The sequence below is a fragment of the Harpia harpyja genome, chromosome 13 (assembly GCF_026419915.1).
Source record: "Harpia harpyja isolate bHarHar1 chromosome 13, bHarHar1 primary haplotype, whole genome shotgun sequence".
Lineage (NCBI taxonomy): Eukaryota > Metazoa > Chordata > Aves > Accipitriformes > Accipitridae > Harpia > Harpia harpyja.
In genome coordinates, this window is record NC_068952.1 from 659,950 (window position 1) to 683,456 (window position 23,507).

At 45.1% G+C, this 23,507-nt stretch overlaps 1 protein-coding gene and 1 long non-coding RNA gene across 4 annotated transcripts; one reads left to right on the forward strand and one right to left on the reverse strand.

Moving 5' to 3' along the window:
* Positions 1 to 348: 348 nt before the first annotated feature.
* Positions 349 to 17,098, reverse strand: ENTPD6 (ectonucleoside triphosphate diphosphohydrolase 6). Of its 3 annotated transcripts, none has more exons than XM_052806159.1 (14): positions 17,059 to 17,098; positions 14,757 to 15,097; positions 13,323 to 13,399; positions 12,378 to 12,521; positions 11,147 to 11,222; positions 9,509 to 9,544; positions 8,242 to 8,330; positions 6,218 to 6,297; positions 5,227 to 5,291; positions 4,778 to 4,879; positions 4,163 to 4,303; positions 3,207 to 3,263; positions 2,066 to 2,178; positions 349 to 1,810 (listed from the first exon to the last, which is right to left on the reverse strand). In XM_052806159.1, exons 2-14 carry the CDS (start codon positions 15,013 to 15,015, stop codon positions 1,721 to 1,723), a joined length of 1,329 nt encoding a protein of 442 aa, XP_052662119.1. In that variant the 5' UTR covers positions 15,016 to 15,097; positions 17,059 to 17,098; the 3' UTR covers positions 349 to 1,720. The 3 variants fall into 3 exon arrangements, with proteins under 3 accessions (XP_052662119.1, XP_052662120.1, XP_052662118.1); XM_052806160.1 differs by having other exon boundaries at positions 14,757 to 15,094; positions 17,055 to 17,075; XM_052806158.1 differs by lacking the exon at positions 17,059 to 17,098 and adding an exon at positions 15,878 to 16,017.
* A 637-nt stretch (positions 17,099 to 17,735) lies between these two features.
* Positions 17,736 to 20,430, forward strand: LOC128150415 (uncharacterized). The gene is made up of 2 exons (XR_008238052.1): positions 17,736 to 17,918; positions 18,169 to 20,430. It is a non-coding gene; the product is annotated as an uncharacterized LOC128150415 (long non-coding RNA).
* The last annotated feature ends 3,077 nt before the right edge of the window (positions 20,431 to 23,507 follow it).

A 23,507-nucleotide genomic window follows, 5' to 3' on the forward strand; every position in this document is an offset into this window, starting at 1 on the left:
CGATGGAGCGGGTCGTGACACGGCCGGAGGGGGGCTGGTGGAAGGGGGGGGGGGGGGGAAGCCGGGCTGATTGGGGACGGGGAAGGGTGTGTGGGGAACCGGGATGGCGTTTGGGGATGGGGATGGCGTGGGGGGCTGGGATGGCGTAGGGGGCTGGGATGGCATGTGGAGACAGGGATGGCATGTGGAGACAGGGATGGCATGTGGAGACAGGGATGGCACGGCGGCGGGGGGGACGAGGATGGTGGAGGGGCTGGGATGGCGTGAGGGGACAGGGATGGCGTCAGGGCACTCATTTCTCAACCCACCCGCCCTGCAGGCTCTGGCGTTAAAAGCCATACCACCACGTTTTCATCTTAAAACGGGGTTTTATTGTCAGTCCAGTGGGGTTCGAGTGTCCCCCGTACACTCAGCTGCAGAGCCAGCGGCCAGGCAGCACCACACGCCACCGGACCACGTCTCACAGCCCCGGGGAAAGAACGAGGCTGTGGCCACGAGCCCACGAGTCGGGGTACACGCTGCTGGCTCTCCGGGAGGCTGGGCTCTTTTGCACCCCCAGAAGACCACTCGGGTCTGCTCTAAACATCCATACAAACACAACACAATTCCACAGTTAGATTACAAATAGCGCGGCATGTCCTCTCCAGCTCCTGCTGCCTCCACGATCACTTCCAGCCTGCGTACAGGACACTGTTGGAGTGGTGCATTGCAGCTACCCTGCCACGGCTCAGTGCAACCACAATACATTCATTTATCAAAGCGAGATGCATCTGCAGGAAGCGGCACCCAAAACACCACGTAAATGCATTCATCGCGGGCCCTGCATCAACCTTGCCAAGGCACAAATGTCTGTGAGGTCCGATAAGCCGTGCTCAGGGTTTATTTTTGTGGCTGCGTCTTGTTCATCGCTCTTACCCTGACCGACTCTAGAACTGTCAAATCCATCGTTAGTCCTGTACCCAACTCCCAGGCCTTGCTCGTCTAGATCCAGCAAATCTGATGTTGTCTTCCACCATCCATCTCCCAACAGCCAGGGAACAAACATTAGGCTGTAGGCTTTAACCCGGCAGGGCATATAGGCTCTGATTCACACCTCTAAGTCCATATCCAGTTTCCAGGGTGCTCCTGAGCTTTTCTAGTTCAGCAAGCGGGAAGCAGAGCTCAGACTTCCACACTGCATTTCAAAGCTGCTGCCTGTCAGCAGCACATCTGTGTAAATGCACTGTCTTTGCACGCACACACACAAGTTCACCTTCAAACACGGAAGTAGTAAAATAAAAATCACCACTGAAAACTGCTGACAAACAGGAAGAAACACCCTGAAATCAGGACGGTAAAGAGTTCCTTCTGGAGTGACCATTTCCTGCAGCGACTTCAGCACAGTACAAGCACATAGTACAGGCATATTCCAAAAAGGTGTGTTTTTCTCATAGAGATCATAAATGTCCTGCAGAGTCCTGGTTTTCCTTCAACAATGATCACGTTTTACATCAAGCTGACTGCAGATGCTGTCAAATCAAGGCTTATTCTTTAGACACTGCACTCTGCACTGTAAAAAAGAGCTAGTGATGGAGGGGACTTGGCAAGGGGTGGGAAGAAAGGGGCCTAGTTTATGATGACCTCCCAAAGGACTCCGGAAGCCAAAAGCAGGCCCTTCAACAGATTCTTCCGTGTTCGGCTTCCAAAAACTGAGATTCCCAAAAGTCACCTTCAAGGAGCTTTAGTACTGCAGTCTATTGAGTGAGTCGATGTAATGAAAAGTGGCTCCCAATGCCCAGCTCGTTTCAACATTGTCAATTTTCCGGGCAAGCTGGTGGGGGGATGGAAAACCCAAACAAAAAAGTTAAAACAATTCTTTGGGAGAAGGAGAAGCATGCAAGGTGAATACAGTGCTGAAGGTTATCACAACCGGTTATCACCGTCGTGGGGACGGTGTCCCTCCACCCCCAATCACAGAGCACGTGTTGGAGCAAGAAGGCAAATCAAGGACTGAGCTACTGGCATGATGACTACTTCCTCGGCACCATCCTGCCCACTCTCCCCAGCAATCCATTTCATGCATCACCTTAAAGACTTGGCTCTTCGGGAAACCCAGTTCTTGCAGGAGGATGGTGATGTACGTGAGGTCCATGCAGAGAAAAGGGCTGCTTCCGGGGCTGATTTCCATGGTCTTACATACTAAGGAGAAAGAAAACAGTGTCTGAATGCGCACTGTGGGCATCAGCCCAGCTTTGAAAAACCTCAAATGAAACCATAAAACACCTCTTGTCAGTTGAGCTGCGCAGCGTTGGAACCTGTTACAACGGGGTTGAAATGACATGCACACGTTAGCAGAAGCGCAAAAGCTTTGGCACACTGGAAGGAAGATCAAAGCATTCTGTCTCTCCCCTAAGACAGCTGAGTTTCTTGTATCTCTCCGCGAAAGGATGAAAAGGGCCTCCAACTTTTCTTCTATCTACGTCAAGCCTTTAAAAATCTGAGCAACCTCAGGTGTGTTATGTTTCTCGAGCATAAGCACTCAACACATGTTGACAAAACCAAACGAAAAACAAAAAGACAAAAGAAAAGACAAAACCAAAATAAAACTCACTTCCTTTCTCAGGATGAATGACACAAATGGTAGTCCAGAAATCAGAACTGCAACAATTGTTCAGACATTATCATAAAGTTTACCAAAAAGCCCCGTGTCAGTTTGATCAAAGCCTGAGTTTGTGGTATTAAGAAAAGAATGTTTACATTTGTAAATCTGCGTAAGCAGTTCTCTCTGCAGCTGATGAAGTGAAAAGCTATGAACCGGTTTTCCCCCTTTTCCGATTAACAATCAAGCATATGAACAAATCTTGAGACAAAAAGAAAAATTAAACCAGATTAGGACAGGTTATGCTAACAGGATGAGAACTTCCACATCTATCTTGAAAGCATGATTTCAGGACAACTGTTAACTGGTAAGTTTATTAGTAATTCTTGAGAGAGTTTTGAAACGTAAGTATTATAAGGTATGTCTTATGTGGGCTGCAAAAGCAAGAATTAATACAAAAATAGTTGAGATTTTCAGAAATAAGCAGAAATGTTGGTGAGATGCTATGGAGAGAGGTGCCTAATATTTACTTAAAAAAATCAGGCTGCTTAGCATGTCACACATTTGCCACCTGGGTATGAATTTACACACAATTACATGTGTGTGTGTGTGATTGTATTTTACTCACCGTATTTAGCTGCAATTTCAAAGTCACCAACAGTTAAGCTTCCTCCTTTTTCTTTATCTAGAAGGAAAAAAAACCCCCATGGTTTTTTATGTTTTTTGTATAAAGGCAATTGTAGATTCAAGTCATAAAAGTTGTTTAGAAATCAAACCGAGTCACTGAAATTAATGACAAAACTCACACTTGCTTTAAAGGTAGAAAAAGCCTTTAAAAGATTCTCAGTATAGATTGAAAAGCCTTGTTTTATGAAGAGCTTTTAGCCTCATTTCCTAAAGAAGCATAGTTTACAGACTCTCTCACCTCGTCCCCATGTCTGTGCTACCCTGCCCTGTGATGCCTGAACACAGTTAACGCCTTTGACCAGATCTGACAGGGCCGTGGTGCTCTGAGACATATTAAATCTGAAATTAATTGTAAAATAAGGTGGCTGAGGAGGGGGGTATATTTGTCCAAACTAGCTTGAAATCTCATCATCTGCTTTCTACCACTGAACACGACAGCCTTCTGTACACCAGCATACCACTAGAAAAGAGATGGGATGCGTTCTGAGTACACGTGCAATTACCTGAAAATCTTCATTCCATCTAAAAAGGTCAGTGAAGCAAAACACACAGCCCAAGATCACTTTACTGCTTTATTGCCCAAGAAATTTGTTTATCATGATGACGGCTTTTTTCTGTTTTGGGTTGTAGGATTAATCAGACAACAACGATTTCTGAAATGCAGGCAGTTTGTTTAAAAACCATTACCAGAAGTTGCAGGTCCTATTTCGCAGCCCCAGTCCCTTCTCTATAGACATTAAATAGCATTCAATATCCAGTCGAGACCAATGCTGCACAGCAGTGTAGCAAAAGACCAAGTTCCACGACAGCTTAGCAAAGCATCGTGATGTGTATAAGCGTCACCATTTCTTCCACAACTTGTCATTTAAAATGAAATGAAAACAGGAGCAAACGTACCTATGAGACCAACCTCTGCTGCACGGTCATAGTAGTAGGAGAAAGTGTAAAAATCCAAGTCCTTCACTTCCTCAGCTTTATGCACTTTTTTGTAGAGCATCTTTGCCACTTTGTTAGAACAAGACTCATACAGAGGTTCACCTAAAAGAAGGCAGAGAAACACAGCATATTATAGGCAGAGAGGAAAATATACTTACTTATTTAGGATCTGGCAGGAAACTGGCTCCCTTTGGCACAATAGCACTCCGTAAGCTCTTCACAGAGAAGTGAAGTCTGCATCTTCTTCCAGTGGCAACACTTACTATCCTCAGCGTGGGACGAAGTATGCGATAGATCAGAAGAGATGGACAACATCATTTGAGGCAGAAGGATTTTGAAAGACCTGTTCAGGGATTGCTCAACTCCATCTGCATTACTACTAGCAGCTTTACTGACTAGACGGACACACCATGCCACAAGAGGAAAGAGCTGCAGAATCTCTTTAAAAGCACATCAAGAGGAGCCAGATAGAATGGTAAACAGAGAATCTAATGTCTCTGCAAGAGGCTGAGAGTGTATCATTTACTCTGCTAATAGCATGCTGGCCTAGATAGAAAGAGTGATAAATCACTATACCTGCCTTCTGTCCTTTAATTTTGTACACTATCTCAGCATGCTGCCATTCAGATTTGAAGCCAGGTGGTAAACAAGGGCTGATCAATTCCTCCCCTTCTCCTACTGCAGAAGTAAAACATTAGGGAAAAATATCAGGAGTCAATTTCAGATCCCTCACCCCCAGCCCTGCTCCATACTGTCCCACAGCCTCAGCAAGGCACCTCCAAGTCCCAGTCATGGCTCAGATGTCCCATGCCCCCCCCAGGGCTGGCAAGAATCCAGGTCTCCTGGGATCTAGCAGTGTCACCTCCTGCATTTGTCTCAAATGCACCCAGCCATGGTGACAGGAGTCCACATACCACTCAGGAACCTTGAGCCCAGTGGGAAGGGGACAGACAAACTCCCCCCCCCACAACAGGGCTATGTACCCTATGCTCAGAGCCAAGACTTGAGGAGCGCCCAGAACTTACAGGGTTTTCCCTCAACTCCTCCTAAAATGGCGAGCCTCGCTGACATCAGCCCGAGTCCCAGGTAACTGCAAAGGGATAAAAGCCTCTGTGAACAACAAACAGCCTTCCTCTGATACTCCACTGACAACTTGGCTGGGACGTGCCAGTCTCCTCTACATGGTCCCAGCAAAATGGCTCGAGTCAGCAGCTAATGCACGTAAGGGGAACAGTGTGACAACCCACTCTCATATTACGCTCACCCAGAAGGATAATCTCTCGTCGAAAAAGTACAGGCAAGAGCTGTCAACGGTAATCTGGCTCTTGAAGAACTGGGAATGCTGAAGGCATTCCCCTAACATTTCTCCTACCCTTCTCACAAGCAGCACAGCCTCTAGCATACAGAATTGACTCTTTTTGAGCCCAAACACACCCCACAGCAAACATAGGTGGGAAGAAGCTGCTTCTCTCTGCCCAAAACACTGGGAGCAGGGGAAGACAGTGAAGAGGAAGGAATGGCAGAGACAAAGTGCTATGAACTGACTACAATGCACATTCTTCATCCTCCTGCACGGCTCAGCAGTGAGGAGGTAGAAGAGTTGGGAGTGAAGCTGAGCCTGGGAAGGAGGGAGAGGCGGGGAGAAGGTGTTTTATATTGTTCATATTTCTCATTATCCTACCATTTAATTGGCAATAAATTAAATTAGCTCCTCTAAGTCAAGTCTGTTTTGCCCATGACAGTAACTGCTAAGTGACCTCCCTGCCTTATCCTGAGCCATGAGCTTTTTGTCATATTTTCTTTCCCCTGTCCTGTTGATGGAAGGGGAGTGATAGAGCAGCTTGGTAGACACCTGGCAGGCAGCCAAGGTTAATCCACCACAATGACATGGCTCAGGTTTCTCCACTTCTTCCGGGTACTCATTTGCAAGGACCTCACTTCAGCAAAACACCTACGTCTCACTGGCTTCATAAAAAGCTTCTATCTGTCCAGTGTGTTCTCTTTCCCGCAACTAACCTGTACGAATACAGCTTGTAGGTGTTGTTAAACATCTGAAATGAAGTTGTATGGCCAGCTGGTGATGTCTGGAGAGTGGCCTGGAGGGAGAAAAAGATGTCACTGCAAGGTTTCTGCTGGCAGCAGCAAACATCAACAACACAATCTTCTGAAACACCAGGAAAAACATGAAACAATCCTAGCATGCCTCAGAGAGAAATGATGAATTTGCAAGTATTTCGATTTGACCGCTGATACACCAGACAACCACAAAACCTGGAGCTAGAATAGTCTCTTCACATGACAGAGTCTAAACTGGTTACACTTCTATTTGTATCCACACCAAATTGGTATATAAAAGAATTATTTTAATTAAAAAGGAATCCTTATTCCAGCTCTTAACTCATTTTGTCAAGAAGCTACAGCAACTGCTTCTTCACATGATCCCTACTAGGGAAAACTGTGTGCAAAGTAATATGAAAGCCAGGCACGCATTAACTTCCTACTCAAGTGAATTCAGCTGTGAACTTCCACAAGCCAGAGGAAAAGCACATCACTGTGCTTGCCAAGGAACAGAGTGAGGACCAGCCTGTGGTCTGAAGAAATGAAAGGGTAATTATCTAATGCACTTTTCAGCCCCTTCCCCAAGTGCACCAGGATGGCTAGCACGTTTGTGGGGAGCAAAGCTCAGGCCACGATACTATTCATGCTGCTTATATCTTAACGCCATCTCTAAGCCCAGAATTTCCACATCCCGGACTCTTCACATCCCCTGTCATTCTGCTGTAAGAGCACAATGTCTTGATCAGCCCAGGCTGGCACATTGGGTACAGCATTCCAACCCTCTGCTTTTGTGCAGCTTTACTATGAACAGTATCTCTGCTCAGGCCAGAGCCTTACGACTCTGCATCCATAGGGCTTCCAGCTCACAGAACACCTATAAAAATGCCACAACAGGAAGCTGAAATGACAAACGTCAGCATGTATTTGTACTGCACAGTAACAGTTGCTCCTTAGAAAGCATTCATTTGCAACTCAGTGAACTCAGGAAAACCAGAAGGATTGACAAGGCGTCTCACTCTGTTCTTAAAACCCAATATAGGCCAAATGTTGGACCTGAATTCATTAACAGCACTGCCTTTGAGTTCTTCATTATAAGCAGCACAAAGTGAGAGTCAAGGATTAAGACGCTCAGACGAACACTGCATTTTCCCCAAGATAAAGCAGCCCTGGCAGATTCACCACTGTCGTGGTTTAACCCCAGCCAGCAACTAAACACCACACAGCCGCTCACTCACTCCCCCCCACTCAGTGGGATGGGGGAGAAAATCGGGAAAAGAAGCAAAACCCGTGGGTTGAGATAAGAACGGTTTAATAGAACAGAAAAGAAGAAACTAATAATGATAATGATAACACTAATAAAATGACAACAGCAGTAATGAAAGGATTGGAATGTACAAATGATGCACAGTGCAATTGCTCACCACCCGCCGACCGACACCCAGCCAGTCCCCGAGCGGTGAATCCCTGCCCCCCCCCACTTCCCCGTTCCTAAACTGGATGGGACGTCACATGGTATGGAATACACCGTTGGCCAGTTTGGGTCAGGTGCCCTGGCTGTGTCCTGTGCCAACTTCTTGTGCCCCTCCAGCTTTCTCACTGGCTGGGCATGAGAAGCTGAAAAATCCTTGACATTAGTCTAAACACTACTGAGCAACAACTGAAAACATCAGTGTTATCAACATTCTTCACATACTGAACTCAAAACATAGCACTGTACCAGCTACTAGGAAGACAGTTAACTCTATCCCAGTTGAAACCAGGACAACCACATGCACCACTGACCCATGGAGTTGGAGTAAGAGGACTGACAAACAATTGTGAATGCCTCTGTGACTGACTATAACAAGGCAGATGTGACTTCTGTCAGAAGCGTGGCTTCATGTCATACTGACAAACTCTTGGCCAGTTTCCAAGGGAAACAAATCTGAGCAGTTACTGATTCCTGCACCAGCATTTCCCAGCAGTGTGCATGTTCACATTACCTCAGTGCGTGGAAGGAAGGTGATCTGTGTTGATCCACCACCCAAATCCAGCATCCCTACACTTCTCTTCTGCGGATCATCTAGGCTACCTGAAATGTGTGACAGAACAGAGAAAGCCACGGTGGGTGCTGTGAGAAACTGGTTAGGAACAAAACCAGAAGTACAGTGGTAAAGAAAGAGGACAATCTAACTCCATCTGTCAGCTTCCAGCCAGCACAAAATTATACTGTCATCTACTGGGCACTTACTTGGGCTTTATCAGGGTGACCTGAAAATCTTCAATTGACAGAGTTTCTCTTATTTCTCTGGTGGCTGTTCATGCCCTAATTACAGCACCTTTGGTTACTGGATTCCTAAACATTTTTCAGTGGATGTAAGGACCCTTTTGCAAACTCTACTCTGGTAACCACTTTGTAACACAGAGGAATGTGGTTTTCTTGGCCATCTCTCCCTGATCCCTTAGTGATATTTTGCAGATTGCTATGGCCAAGAGGACGACAGACTGAAAAGAGCTGGCCTAAGAGATTCAGCTGTCTTGGAATTCTGCCGGCTGCCAGCCCAGACCTCTCCTCTCATTTAAATCCAGTTCTTCTCAGTTAGATCCTTCAAATACACCTTCCTGACAAGACTAGTTTGCGCCAAGTACCTCGGTATACCTCATGATAGCTTATGTCTGAAGATCTCTGACCTTTCTGATATTTCCTGTGAGCATAAAAAGGTTCAGAGCACTTGTCGTGTTGCTCCACACACTGTGTGCGCTGAACAGAGCACTTGGACAGCAGACTGCTTTACTTATTGTCAGAGAGGGCTTCAGCTTAGTTTTTTCTTTACTTTTCAGCTACCCTTTTCTAACTCAGCAGTGTAAACACTTGTGGTTTTTCTATGTTACCTGTAAGGAAGTAGCATAGCACTTGCCTTCACTCTGTGCAGCTGCCAAGCACAACTAGAATATCCACATTAAAAATCTAGCCAGAGCTAGTGGCAGACTCTAAAAAGGAATAAAATGCTCTGGTACCCTACAAGGAATTGAAAGAAAGGCTACATTAAATATCTAGGAAAAGGGATTAAACTCCTCACTCTGTCAAGTAAATGGCCAAAATCCTAATGACTTAAATAGGCCAGGCCAAAAACAACTGCTGACTTATTCCCAGCTCCTTCTTCCTCCCATTCGACCCCAATGAATGAGCAAATCCCACACAGGGGGAGAAAACAGCATGAATTTCACAGCATCGGTCATATCTTTATGCACATGCTCATGTACACATACCTGTTAAAAAATTTATTGTGATCCAGGCTGAAATACCTAATAAGAAAAAGATTCAGAAGACGCACTGTTAGATCATACCATTTCATTTTATCTAACAACAGTAACAAATAAGGTGAGCCGTATTACAGGGTCTTCCTGCTTTAGGATCTGTTTAGCTGGAGGCATTTTTAAGTTTTCTCATACAGTTTAACTGCACCATCTAAACAAAATAACCAGCAAACCAGAGCTTGTCATCCAACAACAGACAGAGACACCAGAGACCATCTGCCACAAGCTCCCTTGTCCCCCTTCCACAAATGGACGACTTCTAATACAAAGTCTCCAAAGGATGTCCAGCTGAGAGCTAAGCAAGAAGGATCTTCAAGAAGAGTGAATAGGACTGGCCCTGCTGAGCTCTCCTGACCCACCTTGCCCCAAAGCCAGTGTTTCCACAACTGTCAACAGCTGTCAAAAAACAAGATTAGATGCCTTGAACAAAGAGAATGACCTTCTATACCAGAGCTGATGCGACATTTGGAAGAGAAGCTCCATATACGAAATGCCTGGAGAACTCTGTATTTCACTGGTCAAAAACTTAGGCGAGAAGTCACAAAGGCTTCAGCCCTTAGCTAAAAGACAAGGAAATGACTGACACTCGCATTGTTCATTTTCTAGGAGAACATCCACTGGTAAGCTTTTGTTTGATGTCAGGCACTCGACTTTCCTTTTGAATACTAAGAATTTTCATCTCTTCAGTGTTCTAATTTTTCCTATTTTCCGCTAAGCATCTTTGTGAGCCACACTGCTTCTGTCCTCTTCCTGTTTTATAAACCTTTTCTCCATAAATTAGATGAATTAGTGGGCCTCATGTTAACAAATTAAAATATTTATCCATGTGGTTAAAACTCAAGGCATGCTAGGGAACATGGTCCAGTTCAACCCTTGGCTGAACCAAGGCTATCACTGCTACTCATGATTTTAAAACAAAACAAAAAGAAGAATTACGATGTCTGTCTTCCATTAAGCAGTAAAAAAGAAACTCATCAACAGCCCCAAACAGCTCCAGCTATTTTAAAGTTTGGTTTCTAAGCGGATTTAAAACACATTTCAATACTCAGTTACTTAGAATTCAGACATATTTCCTCAAATTATTTTAAATCAAGACTGATTCTGGGTTCTGTTCTCAGCATTTTTTGATGAGCATCAACTTATTTCAGCATGTATTTTCTTCTCTATATAACATTTTTTCAGATTGAATTCACAATCACACTCATTAGATCAGTTATAATTAACATTATGACCAAATACTTCCAGAAAGCTCTTATGAGCATTGTCAAGAGCAGGGTGTGCAAAACCAGTTGTCGAAGACCATCTCAACAAGCAGATTCAGAAACCTTTTCAGATGTGCTGACTGCACAGTAGCTTCCTGGTGACCCCACAGGAACTGCCCGGCACTCAAAGCTTTGAAAATCAGGACAGAGTTCAGAACTTCAAATTGGAAAACGTAGCACAAGATCTCTTTGGCAGGCACTGCCTGAAGCAGAGTAAAAACTGTGTCAAACCCACTGCTTGTGGGTTCCCACTACAGTGAGAGGGGACTTGTCACAGTGCAGCAGGAATCTCCAGGGTTGCAGAAAGGGTCTCCACAAGTTAGCCTACCTTCATCGGTTCCGTTCATTATCGACACGCAGTTGTCCCTCACGAAGAAGGGGGAGGCCTGAAAAATCTCCTTCACCTGTAGTTCAAATAAAAGCTACACTCAGAGAAATCTTTTTTTCAGCTGAAAAGCAAGCTTTTTTAAAACTCCAGTTTTACACAACTGCTCTTCTTCTTGGACCAGATCCTGACTGCTGCTTACCACTTTGAAGTTCAAGAGCCCAACAAGCATCAGCCTGCACTCTGCTATAAAAGGTCAGTGATTTACATGCTGGCTCTGCAGTTTGGTGCAGAGACAGGGATGGATGTGTGGGTTTTCAAGCATGAAGACTGCTCAGAAATGCCATTAACAAGGGATGGACCTGGGTAGGGAAGGGAACCCAGTTTACTCTGCTGCAACTGGTGATCCGCAGGGTATTACATATGCACGGGAGAGGCAGGAGATGGACACCCTGGCTTTTAGGAATGCCCCAGGGAATGGCATTTTTAACAGGAGCATGTTGGCTGTTAGAGGTCCTCTACACTACATCCTACATGAGGTAGCAAAGCCCTAGGTTTCCAGAGTCCTCCGAAGTAAAACCTGCAGTGGTTCCAGCTGAAATTCAGTGTGGAAAAGAATGGGCCAGCTTGCGGGCAGCAGAGAACAATACAGACATTGGTTTCAACTGCACCACATTTCTTTCTTCCAATTATTGCTTAGAAAAAGAGTACACTTAGTGCACACTTAATAAACTTTTCCTGCAGACGTAAGGGCCAGAACATAATATTTTGTTTATTTTTATAATATTTTAAAATATTAAACATATTTTACATGCCTATAAATATAATTCACATTATTTCCAATCTATATAAAGGAGCAACCTTGCAGCAGCTGGCTGATAACATGACCAATCAAATAGCAGAGAGCTTTTCTCAAAATAGCAGCATCCTGGTCAAAACCACCAACAAACACGCCCAGTAAGAACATGCCTGTAGTGATTGTTAGGAGTATCTCATTACACTTGTTAGATGTCATCTCCAGGCTTATTTGGAGCTGTCATCATTCCTCTGTGCTTGTACTCATGCAATTTCTCCCCCCAGCCCCATTTGAGATCAGGTGGCTCTGCACTGCTTTCAGGCTTAAATGATAGGAATGGCTCGTACCTGAAGATAAAGGAGTATGTACCTTACACAGAAGGGACCAAACTTTGCTATAAAATTTCTGGAAAGCAAACTGAAAGATGAGAAATAGTACCTTATCCAGCAACTTCTGAGCTTTCTCTCCTGGCAGCAACCGTAAGCCAGCTGTGGCTTTCAGGACCAGAGGAGTAAACTTCCACAGCTCCATAGGAACTTCTTTCTTCGCCACCTCCAGGAGCTCTTTTATTCCCTGGCCACTCTGTGAGCAGAGAAAGAACAAAAGGCAATTAGAAACTCTTTAGATTTGCCTTTCTTGGAAAGGCAAAAGGGTGATCAGAGGTATGATTCACTGTAAATGTGGAACAGAGACAAGTGAATATCACAAGGGGTCAGGAGAAGGTGGAGGACTCACTATCTCCCACAGCGTGAGACCTGGCAGATATAATGGGGATTATCCAGCAACAGGTCAAAAACAAACAGGAAGAGTCGCTTTTTCAAACAGTGACATAGAACTCTATGCCACTGAATGTCTTGGCTACGAAAGGTTCAAAAGGCAGTATGACAAATCCTTGGGAAAAAAAAGGCCTTTGGAGCCAGTAAAACACTATGAGCTGCGTCTAAATCTGGCTTAGGAAGTCCCTAAATCCCTGCGAGCCAGAAGGTAAGGGAGAAGGGAGAGAAGTCACTTAGTACTTGGCCTGTTTTTTAGACTATTTTCCTGAGAATCCAATTCCAGTCACTTCTGGAGAAGGCTGTGCTCCAATCCAACACAGCTCTTTTGTCTTTTTCTTAAGCTCATCAATATTTTTAAGGCAGAGATGGGAAAAACATCCACTATGCTTAATTAACAACGTCACTGAGTGGAACTAGATGCATTCTGTTCCTTGCTCCTCTGCATGTTGACCAACTTTTACTGTGGGCTTCTATCATTTGGAAACACTTCCCTGAATTGAGACAGTTCAGCATACTGTACCACGGCAAGATAGATGTGATTTGCAGGACATATCAAAAACAGGACGATTTGGGGCATGTACTTTTACAGTAACAGAAACAAAATTACCTTTTCAACATCATCGGCATATGCAGATAGACCTGGCTTCAGTGCTTTAAACGTCTCATGGGTTAATTTGGGAGTCTCTGTTCAAAAGCAGTATTCCAAAATAAGTAATGGTACAAATAATTTTGCACACACACAAAGAACACCATTTTACAAATTACATTATTATGTGCTAATGGAAGTCAACCAAAGCCTCTGTCTAATGAACTATCAACAGCCACCCAACCTTTAAATACAGCCCTTGCTATGGAATTAGCTCCCGAGAAAATAATTTCTAAAAGTCATGTCTGTTCTTCAGGTGCTGGTGTCCGCTATGCACATATTTTTCATGCACATCAGACAATCACCAGATGGGTACAAGTTCTCTTTGAGCCCTTACACCTGCCATGTGCAGCTCTCCAAACTGCACTGGTAACAAAGACCCCACGTTTCAGCGTGCTCTGTTGTGGCTAAACTTGACTCCAGCAAAACTCAGTGGCAGCAGAGGGAGCCAGACCAAAGTATTTGGGAAACCTGCAGTATAGACAATTACACGAACCTGCAGGTAAGACAACATGAACTTGACAACATCCTCCTCCTGTACCCAATTACACTCCACAAAGTTTCCTGCAATGTATTCTGAAATTGTCTTTAAAGAGAAGCAGGCAAGGAAGAAGCAAAGATTTGGGAATACACTGAAAGAAGGAAATCCACGGACTGCTGTTTAATGCCTTTGGTGGCTAAGCCTTACACTAGCCCATTCTGCAAACCTAAGGTGCTTCCCACAGGCCAATCACACCATACACCACACTGCTAATCCTTAAAAGCATCCTCAGATCACCTACTAACAGCATCCACACACGTTCTCTCATCTTTAAGAGATTCACAAACAGGAGCTGGCAACACCTGAACGAATGAAGCTTATGACTTCAGAGGAAAACTGGAGCTTTTTGCACACTTCCGTCTCGCTTCTCAGTGATACTTTCTGTCCAGAAGCAATACACAGCAATTTTAACAAAACAGTGAAGTTTTGCAATTTAAATCCAACACTGAAGCCAAGGATGCACTAAACCAGACAACGCAGAGAAAAGCAGCTCACTGCCAGGAACTGGAGACAGCCAACAACCTCATGGTGAAAATTTGTGGGAATATGGCCGTTTGAATTTGTAATCCTCTCTTCCACCAAGCAGTGTGATGAAAAACTGCTCTTCTTCAAGGCACTGTTCTAAAGGTACAGCTGCTATTTACTTCACATTCTGACATTACAGCATCTTCTCCTTGTTGAATGTTTTCATAATTTTATCCAAACCCACATGCTTGAATCACAATATACTTCCTAATGGTTCTCTAGAAAGAGCTGAAGCATGTTTGTTCAAGTAATCCCTAGAAAAGAATCATCAATAATCTGCTCCATATGTTATGGAAGAATTAATCTATCGTGCAATGAGCAGGCCATACCTTTTGGCTGCTGTGTAAATTTAAAAATATGGATGCGAGTTCCTGTGCTTCCTGCGTCAAACATAATTCCATAAAAAACTGAGAGATCTGTGGTCAGTGACTGATGGTTCAGTTTGTCTCCCCTGCTTTCAGCAACTCCTTCTGTTGCTCCCACGACTGGTTTGGAATCCAAGTGCCATTTTATGTACGCAACATAAATAGCTATGCATGCCAAAATCCCAAAAGCGAAGAACCGCTTTGATATCTTCATGGCTTCCATTTATCAGATGTTTTGTTTCTTCCCTTTATCAAATGTTTTGTTTCTTGTCCTTCACACAGAACAGGTTGTTCCCACATCACTCCTATATCCAACAGAAAAGAAAAGGTATGTTTTATTTTCTAAACCTGCTGAAAGGATTAAGAGTATGATGGTTATTTGCTAAGGGACTTACAGGAGTAAACTTGACTTGGGCATTAGTTAAATACTTAACTGTTAGTTGGTTTAGATCTGTGATAAGGAAGTTGGGCATGATAGTCAAAGTAAGCAGTAAGTCACTGCAACAAACAGCCTGGTAAAAAAAAACTTACACACAGGGAGTGACAGACCACTGCTGGTAAGTAAAAGGATTTATGCCCGCAGCTCTGTCAGCATCTGCAGTAAGACTGAGATATCAGCTACTGTCTTCAGTGCTCAAATCTACCTCAGCTAACGCAGGGCAACTTGCAGGTATATGCTTACATTTATTCCAGAACGCAGAATCCCGCATTCAAAAATCTGGGATTCACCTGGGAATCACTTGTAGAACTGGACCTAGCAGCAAAATCCCTTCCTCCCATGTTGCTTGTCCTAACCACCAAATGCCTTCATGGCTGCTGGATGCCTATGAGACCACACACTACTTTCCCAATGTTTCAGAAGGAACATATCCATCCTCCTTCAGCATGTCATTGAGATCTATAGCTAATTTTAAGATGTGAAGCTGTATAAATCTTCTTTTCCCCATTGCTACGGAACATTGCCTAAGAAGGAACAGAGTAGGAGAGTTCAGAGAAGCTAAATACAGTAACTGAGGCGGGAAGGGACCTCAAGAGGTCTCTCATCCAATCTCCTGCTCAAAGCACAGGCAGCTATGGGGACCCACCACGTTGCTCAGGGCTACATCCATCTGTATCTTGAAAAACTCCAAGGATGGAGATCCCACAACTTTTCTGAGCAACCGGAATCATTTGCAGTTTTCTTTGTTAGTCCCTGGATGGTGAAGGAGGTCCCAGAAGACTGGACAAGGACAGTTTAAAATCAATGTTTAAAAGGCACGATAAAAGATCCAGGGAATTAGAGTGGACCTCTCAGCTCCAATATCAGGAAAGAAACCACAGCAAAGCACAACGCAAGAAATCTACAATCACTCACATGACATCGTCCAGATAATTAAAAAACAGTCGGTGGTGATTTATGGGGAGCAAATCCCATTATATCTTTCCTTTTTTGAGAGCGTAACGAAGAAGAGAAAGCAAACCAATCGATGAAGTTGACTTAAGGTTTTGACACATACGTAATCTGTTGATGATATGAATTCAGGAGGCGTGCAGAAGGTGTGAGGGGGAGGAATTTAAATTCAAGGCAATTACGGCGTATTGCCAAAAACAGGTAAGACAAAATTTTGTAAAAATGGAGGAAAGCAGAACCACAGGCACAAATACACATGAAAAACATATCGGCGTAGGGGAGAAGGACCTGTAGGCTGCCACGAAACAGAAATCAGGGAGATGGCATTGCAAAAAAAAATGAAAAATCCTTCTGGCTTCTACCAGCAGGCACAGAGACGTAGGTGGCAACTACTGCAGATACACGGGGCGATTACGCCAATCTTGCCGGTGCCAGAAAGGCCTCAACTGCAGCTACACGAGAGCTAAAACCGTGTCATGAGAGGAAAGCAGCAGGAACTGGATGATCCTGTGAGGAGACAGAAGTCTGCCCGGCGGGAACGGGGAGGCTGGAAGGATGAGGGGGGTGGAGGAGCAGCAGCCCGCCAGCATAAACCCCCTACCCCCATTTCCCTGAAGAGAATCGGGATTAACTCATCCCTGCCTTTGCCAGGGGACCCTGAAATATGTTCCAAGGGAAAAGCTTTCCGCCACCGGGGACCCCGCGGGAACCGGGCGTCGGGGCAGGCGCCCGCCGCGGCACAGGCCGGCAGGCAACCGGGCCCGACCCGCGGGTCGCTCGCCCGCCCGCCGTGCCCCCTCACACGCGGATCCCCGTGCCCACCGCCCCACACATCCCTCACGGTGCGCGGCTCCCGACCCCGCCGCCCGCACTCACACGCCGCCTCCCAGCCCGCCATGGCGACGCCGCTGTCCCGCCCCGCGGGCGGCCGCCGCCGCTCCCACTGCGCAGGCGCGGTGCGAGCCGGTGTGGGCGGGTCAGCGCCGCCTCCGTGTCCCGCTCCACGGAGGACTCGACGGTACGGCCGGTGACCGGGGTCGGTGTTGATCGTGGGGGAATCTTCCGTGAGGAGAGCACGCCTCCGGCGAGGCCCAGTGGAAGCCCTCAGCGGTGATATTTCATTCTTTTTGCAATGCCATCTCCCTGATTTCTGTTTCGTGGCAGCCTACAGGTCCTTCTCCCCTACGCCGATATGTTTTTCATGTGTATTTGTGCCTGTGGTTCTGCTTTCCTCCATTTTTACAAAATTTTGTCTTACCCGTTTTTGGCAATACGCCGTAATTGCCTTGAATTTAAATTCCTCCCCCTCACACCTTCTGCACGCCTCCTGAATTCATATCATCAACAGATTACGTATGTGTCAAAACCTTAAGTCAACTTCATCGATTGGTTTGCTTTCTCTTCTTCGTTACGCTCTCAAAAAAGGAAAGATATAATGGGATTTGCTCCCCATAAATCACCACCGACTGTTTTTTAATTATCTGGACGATGTCATGTGAGTGATTGTAGATTTCTTGCGTTGTGCTTTGCTGTGGTTTCTTTCCTGATATTGGAGCTGAGACCCCGCCGGGAAAATGTGCTTAAAAAAGGGTAAAACACCACAAAAACGGAGAGGTGGGAGAGAAACTGGCCCTGAGGTGAAAGGAGGAGGTGCGGGCAGAGGCTGTCCGGCAGAAGGTGGCTGTGGAGAGGAGCGGGGCCTGCGCAAGCCGAGGGCCGGGCCCTGTAGCCCTGAGGTAAGGCCAAGCAGGACTGCTGGACACTCTCTGCTCCCCTCCTGAGAGCCAGCCCTTGCTAGAACTCTTTACCCGGCAAGTTTGGTCCAGCTCTGAGGCGGAAAGAGTTCGTAGATGTGAGCAAAGGACTCCCTCGAGTAGCTGCTCGTGTTTTATTTTCTCCGTACCTTGTGTTCTTCCAGCAGTTCTTCTGCTTGAGTAACTTCCTTAACGGCTCTGCTTCCACCTAGATCATTTTGTGTTTCCACAGCTAAAATCACTTCTGCGGCAGCTTGCTGCCTCACCCAGTCTGGAAGAATGAAGAGAGGCGGTTTGGGAGCGAGGAGGCATGAGCGCGCAGCAGCAAACACAAGGCGTGAAGAGATGGAGACTGATGTTTGGAAATCAGACGCGGGGCAGAAGCGTAAGCCGTGGTGCTGTTGGATGCGGGCGAGAGATTCGCATCCTCCCAGCGAGCCCTGCCGTCGCTCCCGCAGCTCCGTGTGGGTGCGGGCGTCTGTGCTGAGAGACCCCACTGCAGGAGTGAGCGTGGAGTCTCCCAGGGTGTTATTTATTCTAGTGACTCCCTCGCAGCAGTGTTTGGAAAGTAAATTAGGCTTTTTTTTTTTTCCTGGCCCTGTGGGTAGTAGGCATTGAGGAATTTCAAATGATGGTTACTGTTCAAATCAAACTCCCTCTCTGTTTTACCCAGGTAAATGGAACCGATCTTTCCAACTATTTTTCTAACTTGTTTTAATGTTGTTTAATTATATTTAAAAGGAACCATGCTATTAATGGGAGAATCCTACAAAGGAAGATTAAGGCACAAAGACTTAAAATCTTTTAAGATTAGTGGCTCCCCCATGATGTGGTTGCAACAGAATCTATATTTAGTTTCTAGCTCTCCTAGTTGGTAAGCAAGACCCTGACACCTGGTGTGGTTTCTCCACAGAAACCTGTCTGTGTCTGCAGACAGCTTGAAAAAAACAGCTGGGAGCACTCTGGTAATTCCTGTCGGTGTTAATCCCCAAATTGCTGCTGTAGCACTCCTGTCAGTCACAGGGCATGTCATGAGCTGTAAACCCATCGGGAAGAAGATAGACAGGAGAACCTCAGCAAAGATGCAGTCTGACTGCTGGGTAAATACCTTTTTTCCCTGAGACTGAGGGAACACTGACATTTGCAGCTGGGCATGGGTGGCTTGTCTTGGTACGTCTGCAGCATGGCATCATCTTATTCTGACCCGAAATAGAAGATGCTGACAGATTAAAATTTGCCAGTTTTTATGGTTATTGCTATACCAGCTGTAGCACAGCGATACCTGGTGGCAGTGTGAAGGTAAATTCAAGGCAAATAAGCTGGGTTTCAGTTAGCTTTGGTCTGAGTGATCCCCTTTTGGTAAAACAACCAAAAAATTTGGGATAGGAAGTAAAGATGTTACAAGTTTCAGGCCAGGGAGCTACCCAGGCCTGGGGTTGTCCTTTAAAGTAAAAGACCAGGGAACCCCATCTCAAATCTGGTGGTCATCACTGGGATTTTGGGCTGCTGTAAAAATTCCCACCTAGGAGCAAGTTTCCCAAAACCCAAAACAGGACTTCAGTCCCTTACGTTTAAAAATACACTCTTGTCTGAGCTTGTTACAATGGGCAGCATGCTACGTGAACAGCCTATTTCTTCTTTCAAGTTGCAAGAAAACAGGAGTACTTCTGGAGAGTTACTCAAGTTCAAGGACTACTGGCATTTTTTCTTAAAAGGTTTAGGCGATATCAATATTGTTTGCCTTAGCAATATAATGTTTTTCAATCCTAAATGAAAGACGCACCTGTCACCGGTTGCTAAAAAATGCAATTAAAGAGCCAGCAAAACAAGGTGGTCTTCCCCTTTTCACTAGGGAAGAGAGAAGACTGTGGGAAGTGAGGCCCTCGTGGAAAAGCAGGCCAGGCCAGCAGAGAGCAGTATTTTATCAGGAACACCATTTCCCAAGGGACGGGGCAAAACAGTACACTATTTATTTCTCATATATCTTGCATATATGTTCATAAACAGTGCTGCAGTTAGGGTTAGAGATGCCAAAGAATGGGAATGTAATGCTGGGGCAGGGGGGGGTCCTCCTGTGAAAAGCATCATTTATGTGCGTGGGCAGCAGTTCTCAGTCTGTTCTTGGAAACCCGCTTGCCTCATCTAGGGCCCTGGGAGGGAGTGTACATGGTTTAAAAGGTTTTGTGTGTGGTCATTCCTAGGATTAATTGAAGCCATATAGTCTGAGGTGTGTAACAATTTTTCAAGTATGATGTCTATGTATTATATATCTTTCTTACATGTGCACATTTAGATTCATAGCTTGGTATATTATATATGTCATACCTGAGCTAGAATGTAGGTTATTGAGAACGCGTTATTTGGGAAACGATCTCTGTTACTCCAGTGTTGTAAGAACAATTGTGCTGGGTGTCTTAATGAGAATTAATAAATAGTGATCAAAGGCAAATTGTACAAATATGAGAAACTGTGTAATGAAAAGGTTATTTCATCAGTTCGGTCATGACTATTGCGAACAGTAACAAGATTATATTATAGATATAAATACAAGGTCAGTATTTTTGGCACGGTGTACCCATGAACGGCACATGATTGGTACGTTGTTTTGTGCAAGCCAGGTAGTAACATATGCCAAATTACACAAAATGCTCCATCTCCTTGCACCCTCAGAGAGGCACGCAGGAGTTCAATCAGCTGACATGTGGCCAGCGATAGCGTTTGGGCTGCCTTATGTGGACCCCGATGCACATGTGCGGTTTGGAACACCTGCCTTCTGAGAGCTGCGCAGTTAATTAAGGCTCCCTGTGCAGAGCATGTTTTCTTCCATGCTCCTGCCCCTGCCCTGTGTGGTGACTGGCTCTTCCAGGCAGCAGCGCAGGCTTGGGAAGCTCAGGGGTGTAAGGAGTCTGTTCCCAGTTTGTGGCTGGTGCTGGTGCCGCTGAAGCTGGCGTAGCAGCCCACGGGTGCTCAGACACCAGCCTCCTAACTCCTGGGTCCCAGATGCTCCCCAGCCACTTTATTAATGCTGTTAATATTATTGCATGTTTAAGGTACAAAAGAGTACTTCAGGTAACTTCCTGAGATACTTCATTTGAAGATTTTTGGAGTTCTTCTGCTAACAGCAGTCCAGGAAGCCAGAAGTCCTGTCCCATGGCAGGCTGAGTTGAGATTGCCTGAAGAAGAAAAATATTTTGGAAATAGTAAGGAAAGGTAACAGCAACTAAACCTACAGCTCAAATTCCCATTCAAGATCTATTTTCTCCCTTCATCTCAAAGAACAAATTACAGTAGTTCTGACCTTCAGCAGAAAAGTGTGATGTTCATTGAACAGTGAACACTAAGCTTGTTTCCCTACAGATCCGAGTCCCACAACCCCTTTATCTCCTTGCTGCAAACCACACACCTGTAGTGTTTGCTGTGATATTCTATCCCCACGTCCTCCCCGTATCCCTGAGCAGGATAGGTAACTGCAGTCCCGTCACTTACTTGAAACCCCACGTGCCACCTGCTGCTCTCTGGTGCACTCCACTGTGGTTCATCATCATTCCTCCCCAAAATTTCTAGCAAGCCAGGACTTGGCACATATTGTGGCTTCTCTGGAGCTGCCTCTGTCCCTCGTCAGAGGGTCATGGTCAAATGTACTAGGTAAATGCTGAGTTGCCATTTCCTTTCCTATGGAGGAAGCATAAATAAGATATTTCTCCTTCTCCTCTGGATGCCCACCAGTTTTTGACAAACTCAGAGAAATTAAACATCTTTGAGACATCTATATTTCTGGCAACTGTGGCTGAAACTAGTAACTGGTTCAATAGTTTTGGAGGGGCAGCAGGGGGGCAAAACAATCACATAAGCCTCCTATTCTGCGGAAATCAGGATCAAAACATGCCTTTGCCACATTCACATGTAGGCCCTCCACTGACTGCTTTGCTTTTCTAGTTCTGTCTTTGCTTTTCTAATGATGCTCCAACGATTTCTGTGGTCTGAAGTAGTATGTCTTTTTGTCTTCTGGGATTTTTTTTCGAGCTAAAGGTATTGTGTGGCAATAAGTTCAAACACTGAAGCACTTCAGAGTCAGGCCAAGTAAGTATATTTTGCTCTTGCTCTGCAATATAGTAGGGTGTGATAGATGATTTTAGTGGCTTTGCATTGGATTTATCTAGAATAAACGCTGGATGGGCTCTACCACGTTCTGTGATCGTATCACAGAGGGTGTGTCCCAGGGGATGTCACTGATGCTTTTGTTAGTGGTTGTGACTGTAGCACCACAAAACAAAAACCGAGCAGGTCTCTGCTGTTCCTCACTGCTGTTCGCAAGCCATGTGCAGAAATGAGCTGTAATTTTGAAAATGCTGCCTCAACGTGGTCTTTTTGGTGCCCTACAGGCTGAAGTTCCTCACAAATTTATCATGACCTACATAATTGACCTATATTATGTGTCTATTTGTTAAATAGGTTGCACTAATTAGAAACATGAATGGGGATGGCTTAGCAGTTATTTATTTATACTGAGGTGTGTGCCTGTCATCTGCAGTGACGTATGGGAGGATCATTTCCAGATTTTCCCCTTCTGCCCCCTCCATATTTGACCCGTGCCTTGGATTGTTGCAATAAAACCTGAATTGATTCTGCTTTCAGAGAAAAAAAAGTGAAATTGTTTTTATTGCTCTTCTAGGCAAGGGGATATATCGTCGTGCATGTCTATATGCAAGAAAATTAAGTGTGAGGGAGAAAACACAGCAACATTTTCAAGCCCTTGACTTGTAGGGCAGTGAGTAGGGGCCGAGTGTGCTTTGCACTTTGGTCACTCTATTGAGACACATTTCTACGCTGGGAAACAGCATTAGTACACCCTGCTGATATTTGAACATTTTATAATAAATGGGCTTATTCTTCCTTGCACTTGTGCCTCACTTGCAGACTGTAGGAACTGTTTGAAATCTAGGGTGACGTTGAAATGTGGTGAGTTTGATGGAACTGCACCTGCTCTCAGCAAGTATGAATTTTGCTTTTAATGTTTTAGACCGAGGTCCAAAGCCCAGCTGATTGGCCTCTAGGGGCAGATGTGGATCATGGCTTTAAAACAGATGTCCGCTACTACAAACCCTAGCAGTTGTATTAACAACGCTGTCAGGCGGTTTCCACTGCTGCGTCCTCATTCATACAGACAGGGTGCGCAGAGTGTAATCTAATTAAGGAGAATTCCCCATATTTTTTTCATGTCTGCTATCAGTGCGCTTTTAACTTCTCCAAATTCATTAGAAACGCATCCATCTGTGGGCTGTCACATAGCACTGTGTTGAATATTATCCGTAATTCCTTCAAGAAGCTTGTTTTGAAAAAAAATGGGCGGAGAGGATGAGTGAAGTGAAAACAAATTGCTACCACGTTTAACTGTTCACGATTTCAGGAATTGTTCCCCATGTTTCATGTTAGGCATGGGTTTCCAGGCAGTCAAAAATGTATGTTCTACCAGTAAGCACGTGGGCAAAGCAGTTGTTCAAATATGTGTATTATTCATTAGCTAAACTGGTTGTCAAGTGGCACAGGTTTGTCTAGATGAACAGATAGTCC

Bases quoted from the DNA above. Each gene is read 5' to 3' on its own strand.
- ENTPD6 (XM_052806159.1), bottom strand. From the start codon at position 15,015: ATGGAAGCCATGAAGATATCAAAGCGGTTCTTCGCTTTTGGGATTTTG. The intron at 11,223-12,377 runs GTACTATTTCTC...TTTGAACTACAG, and splicing joins CTCAGAAGTTGCTGGATAAG to GTGAAGGAGATTTTTCAGGC. The intron at 6,298-8,241 runs GTAATGTGAACA...TTCTCCCTCCAG, and splicing joins CCTTCCTTCCACGCACTGAG to GCCACTCTCCAGACATCACC.